Consider the following 5,367-nt stretch of genomic DNA (forward strand, 5'->3'; position numbering starts at 1 on the left):
GAGTTGCTCGAAGAGAGAGAAGGAAGAGAGAGAAAGAAGAAAAAATTTGAGAGAGAATTTTGTGTTAATTGAAAGAAGAGAGAGGAAAAATATAAATAGTTATTTCATGCCTTAGTGGTAGTATATACCATAAATACCTATTTAGTTATAAAATATAAAGGGTAGCTATAGAAAATAATATTTTAAAATAATTTTTGTTTATAATAAATATGGTGTATACCTTTGCTATAAGAGTTAAAATTTCCTAATTTCTTTGTCTCTCATAAAATAAAGGTAATATAGCATAGTTATCTAATAATATTTAACTGATATTATTATAATTTGATCGTTTTTTTAATATGTTCAGATAATTTTCATTTTGATTTCTATTATGTAATCAATAATCTCATTTTAGCCATTGATTTAAATTTAAGGGAGTTAGTGTCACATTTAAAAGGTGAAGTAGGTATTATTTCTCAAACCCAAACTAAAGAAGATAGTGTAATTTAACTCGGTATTATTTTTCAGTTATTCCATTTATTCTTCTTCTTTTGGCTTTGAAGAATAAAATAAACGAACAAACAAAACATATATGTTTGGTCGAAGCGAATTAGCGATATAGTAGTCTTCTCTTCTTCAATTCAACAACAACGGAGTTCTTGTTCACAATTAGAGGTTGTCACTGAAACCCCCCCTTGTAATTAAATCTTTCAAGTTTTCTAAACACTGCTATATATATAATATATACATAATATTCACAATTAGGATTCTAGGGTTTGTGGGTATCTCTGGTATGTTCCTTTTTTGCTCCTAATCTTATATAGTTATTTATTCATGGATCCATATTCAATTCTTTGTTAATACAGTTTCCCCGCTTTGTAATTCAATTGTTTGTAGCTTAGTTGTTTATAGCAAAATACATGGGAATGTGAGGGGAAAGAGTTTTTTTTTTTTTTTTTAATTTATTTAAAATTTTTGGTTCTGGGTAGGTGTTTTTGTTTCTTCCTGAATTGGTTATACATGATGTAGGTTTATTCTGTGATAGATACTGATATATGCTTTTTAAAGTTTGTTTCTACAGTTTAGTTATATTGGGTTATCCATATTTTGTTTCTTGTTGCAGTTTATAGGGGATTCTTGAAGTTCAACTATGATTTACACGGCATTAGACACATTTTATCTAACAGAGGAGCAGCTTATAAACTCCCCTTCTAGGAAAGATGGTATCGATGATGTTACGGAAACAACACTTAGAATCTATGGCTGTGATCTTATCCAAGAAAGTGGGATTTTGCTCAGACTGTATCCTTTTCTTTATGTCAGTTAACATGAAGATATATGAATCTGATATAATCATACCAGCTGAGGTACTTTTCTAATATAAAGTTCACTGCTTTTGGCTTTGGGTGTCTCCTTAACACTATAATTTGCAGACCCCAAGCTGTAATGGCCACAGGTCAAGTACTATTTCATCGCTTTTACTGCAAGAAATCATTTGCTCGTTTTAATGTGAAGGTTTCTTTCTCTTCCCCTCTGCCCCAACTCCCTCTTATCTCTAAAGGAAAAGTGTGCTGTCCATGCTGACGTGTGGTTCTTTTGTGTTAACTTTTGCAGAGGGTTGCTGCTAGTTGTGTTTGGCTTGCATCAAAGCTCGAAGAAAGTCCTCGAAAAGCAAGGCAGGTGCTTAATGTTTTCCACAGAATGGAATGTAGGAGAGAGAACTTACCTTTAGAACATCTGGATACATCTTCAAAGGTAAGATATCTCATTTACTTGAGAAAAAGAGTTTATTTCTGTCTACATGTTAGTTCGCTTTACTCAATGATATATATTGGTGTGGTGTGTTCTATATCGGTATTATTATTTTTTTGTTCCTGAAATACCCAATTGGGAAGGGTCTGCATATGCAACTTTCCTGCAAGTACTATCAAAACTTTTTATCTTCAATATAAGTGGAACTGATAGTACCCATGAGATCAGATCAAAGTTTTGATGAGCTGCAAGTCGCTAGACTGCAATAGAGACTAATATGCCAACCTTTTAAGTTTTAGTTCATGAGTAAAATGGTCTATCTGCAACTTTCCTTTTAACCCTTTTTCCTTTTTTTGGGGGGGGGGGGGGGGGGGTTCAGATGCATTTGTGTCCACCAAGTTAGCATTTTCTTCCATGTAACGACATCAAGTTGATAACACAAGATAAAGATTTTGTCTCTTTTGCAGAAATACGTTGATTTGAAAGCAGACCTAATCAGAACAGAGAGGCATCTTTTAAAAGAGATGGGTTTCATCTGCCATGTCGAGCATCCTCATAAATTTATATCAAATTACCTTGCAACTCTTGAAGCACCTGCAAAATTGAGACAAGAAGCTTGGAATCTTGCAAATGACAGGTGAGTATGTTAGATGTTGTTATGTTTATCTGAATATGTTTTTAATGTAGCCTTTGACAATGGAAAGTATTTCTTGAATTGCTACAAGTTTTAATAGTGGCTGATGACCTTTGTGTATATTGTAGACATTTAATGCCCAGTACTCTAAAATTGATTAAGATATATCTGTGTTTCTGCCATGTATCTTCTTATATTACATTGTGTTGTCAACTTGAAACGCTTAAAAGCTGTATAAACTCCGATATTAGCTTGAAATTTAGTTAAACTTTTTAGGTAATAACTTATGCTAGGTATGATCAATATATGACAATTTTCGAGATCCATATCTGTCCTTAAAATGAAAAGGTCATGTAACGGTAATCAAAAGACAATAAGTGGGAAAAGCTTTTTGATTTTTGTTTTTCTTTCGTAATGTCCTATCATTTTCCATTCCCAATTTTCTATGCTGTGTGGAATCATATCGGTTTTTACACTGTCTTCATCCTTTTTTCCAGGAAAATTATAACCATCTCTTTTGTTTTATTATGTCATTGCTTGTTTCAAATTAAACCAGGTGCTGTCTACTTCCTTTTCCTTGTGTTATTAACATATAGTTGAAGAACGTAAAGAAGGTCATCCGGTATACAGTAACTCTTTGGCTACATAGAGGGTACTGTTATACCAAAGCAAGAAGAAAACACAGAATGCACAATTGTTATTATCTGAAAAGGCAAGCTAATGCTTGGCCCATGGTATCACAATTGCTTTTTTCAAACCTTTATTGGGATGTTGTGGGAAGTTCTTTCAAATTTGATCAAAGTATCTTGTTTCTTTTGGCATTTATATATTTTCTTATAACAAATGTCATGGTAATCTTGGATGAAGCTTAACTAATTGCTCAGCGATTAATAGTTAATTTGCCTAAAATTTCTATTTAGCTCATTGCCCAGAAATGATAATGTTTCTAAACAATAAAACCCTACTGGGTGTTTTTGTCTGTGAACAGCTTGCGCACAACACTCTGTGTAAGATTCAAGAGCGAGGTTGTTGCCTGTGGAGTTGTATATGCTGCAGCCCGGAGATTTCAAGTGCCGCTCCCAGAGAATCCTCCTTGGTGGAAAGCATTTGATGCAGACAAGGCTGGCATAGATGAAGTTTGCAGGGTTCTCGCTCATCTTTACAGTCTTCCAAAGGCACAATATATTCCTGTATGCAAGGAAGGAGGCTCCTTTGCTACGTCAAACAGATCGCGGGACTCAGCATCGCTTCCTGTATCTAAGGTAAAGCACTTATCCTGTCTTTCAATTTGATAGCCATCTACTATAGGATACTTCCAATTTGATATTAATCTCCCCCTACCCCCTCTTTATAGGAAGGTTTGTTGGATGGTCAACCGGTGAATGAAGATAATGGTACACCAGGAAACCAGGAAGCAGCTAAGGAGGGAGTAATGAAAGCTTCCCTTGATAAGTTGAAGGACTCAAAGAAGAGCGATGATGACTCCAAAAGCAGCATGCCTTCAGAAGGGGAGTCTAAAGAAGAGCCTGGAAAAACTGACCATAGAACAGATGCTGGTGGGGAAAAGAACAAGGAGAGAGAGAGGGAAAGGGGCAGAGACAGGGAGAGAGAGAGGGATAAGGAAAGACTAAAGTCTCGTGAACGTGATAGGGGAAGGGAATCTGACAGGGAAAGGGAGCGAGAAGATTTTGAAAGGGACAGGGATAAATCCAAGGAAAGGAGTCATCGTTCAAGAGAAAAAGGTACGTTCTGGTTGATTCATGACTGTCTAATGCCAGACTTCTCAAAATTCAGATAGGCTTGGGAATGCCCAGTCTCTCCTCATTGGCTAGTTTTTTCTGGTTTAACTTATTCAAGCTCATCTAAATATTGCAGGTCACTCGGAGAAACCAAAACATCATTCTTCTCGAGGTAAACAACAATATACTTTTGTCTGATATTGAGTCCTGACTCCTGATGGACTGTACTTGACAACTTTCCGTGTATGCAGATCGCGACTACCAGTCTTATTCATCACGGGAGAAGGATCGTCGTAGACACCATTAGCTTGGAACATCCTAGCAAAATGTACTCAAATCATTTCAAGTAGTAGCTTGTTCCATTAAGGCTTCCTTTTAAACTTTTGTTTACGGATTCCATAAGTTCTGCATATAGAGGATTTTCTTAATTGGGGGAAATGGTATATCAATGTCCTGTTCGAGCCACCTAAAAATATGTTTCTGGCTTGATGTTGCAGGTTACCTACCATGCCATATAGGTATTTGGTCTCTATGGAGTGTGGCTGCAGTCCTTTGCATATAGCTGAGAGTGCCTCCTGGTGAAACTGTGCCACCCTTGATGTATTAACAAGGGTCTCCTGTAATCGAGTCATTGGTTTTAACTATTTTCCTTTGGTTCCTCTCTGAACAATTGACATACCCTTATCGTCCATATGTATTCACTTTGCTCTAACATTTACTCTTTTACATTCAGTTGACTGTTCAGCTTTTTGAGAAGGGGAAAAAAGTAGAGAAAGAGAGTAAACAATTGACGTGAAATATCATTGATATCAGGCTAATGTGTTCTTCTGAACATTTTTAAAAGGAGTATCTGTTTAGTGCTAAAGAAGAGAAGGAACATTGCAGAGTTGAGAACATCTTCTTCGTTGGTTCTATGACTGATCTATTTGTCAATCATTTCAAACTCAAATACTTCATCACAAGAAACTTTCAATACATTACCTTTTCGTTGTTGTGTTTTTCTTCCATTGCCTTCAAAATTTCACCAGGAGACGGTGGGAAAAGGTGTTTAAGTTGTGTCCTTGGTCTCTTCCGACATTTTCCTTTTAAGTTACCTTTATTTCTGGATTTCCGGTTTCTCAATACAAACCAAGAGACACTTTAGTTATTTGGTTTCTCAATCTTTAATTCGGAAATCATCATCATTTCTGTCACTGAAATCAATGAACATTAAAGAAATCAACTGTCAATCTCACCCAAATCACGAAGTCATTCAAGTTGAAT

General features: G+C 35.8%; 1 protein-coding gene across 4 annotated transcripts; it reads left to right on the top strand.

Annotated features, from left to right (window-relative positions):
* Nucleotides 1–514: 514 nt before the first annotated feature.
* On the top strand, nt 515–4,836 carry LOC104117368 (cyclin-L1-1). Of its 4 annotated transcripts, none has more exons than XM_009628412.4 (10): nt 515–654; nt 1,103–1,281; nt 1,413–1,494; nt 1,594–1,734; nt 2,199–2,368; nt 3,354–3,627; nt 3,720–4,107; nt 4,241–4,276; nt 4,356–4,450; nt 4,602–4,836. In XM_009628412.4, the coding sequence occupies exons 2-9, from the start codon at nt 1,130–1,132 to the stop codon at nt 4,409–4,411; spliced, it is 1,299 nt and encodes a 432-aa protein (XP_009626707.1). In that variant the 5' UTR covers nt 515–654; nt 1,103–1,129; the 3' UTR covers nt 4,412–4,450; nt 4,602–4,836. The 4 variants fall into 4 exon arrangements, with proteins under 4 accessions (XP_009626707.1, XP_009626704.1, XP_018633521.1 ...); XM_009628409.4 differs by having other exon boundaries at nt 4,356–4,432; XM_018778005.3 differs by having other exon boundaries at nt 523–654; nt 1,110–1,281; nt 4,356–4,432.
* Nucleotides 4,837–5,367: the final 531 nt, after the last annotated feature.

Source organism: Nicotiana tomentosiformis, chromosome 1, assembly GCF_000390325.3.
Source record: "Nicotiana tomentosiformis chromosome 1, ASM39032v3, whole genome shotgun sequence".
NCBI classification, from domain to species: Eukaryota; Viridiplantae; Streptophyta; class Magnoliopsida; order Solanales; family Solanaceae; genus Nicotiana; species Nicotiana tomentosiformis.

What these genes read in the sequence shown, in the direction of transcription:
- LOC104117368 (XM_009628412.4), top strand. Translation starts at nt 1,130, where the DNA reads ATGATTTACACGGCATTAGACACATTTTATCTAACAGAGGAGCAGCTT. An exon ending in ATCTGGATACATCTTCAAAG is followed by an intron (nt 1,735 to 2,198) that starts GTAAGATATCTC and finishes TCTCTTTTGCAG; the next exon opens with AAATACGTTGATTTGAAAGC. An exon ending in CATCGCTTCCTGTATCTAAG is followed by an intron (nt 3,628 to 3,719) that starts GTAAAGCACTTA and finishes CCCTCTTTATAG; the next exon opens with GAAGGTTTGTTGGATGGTCA.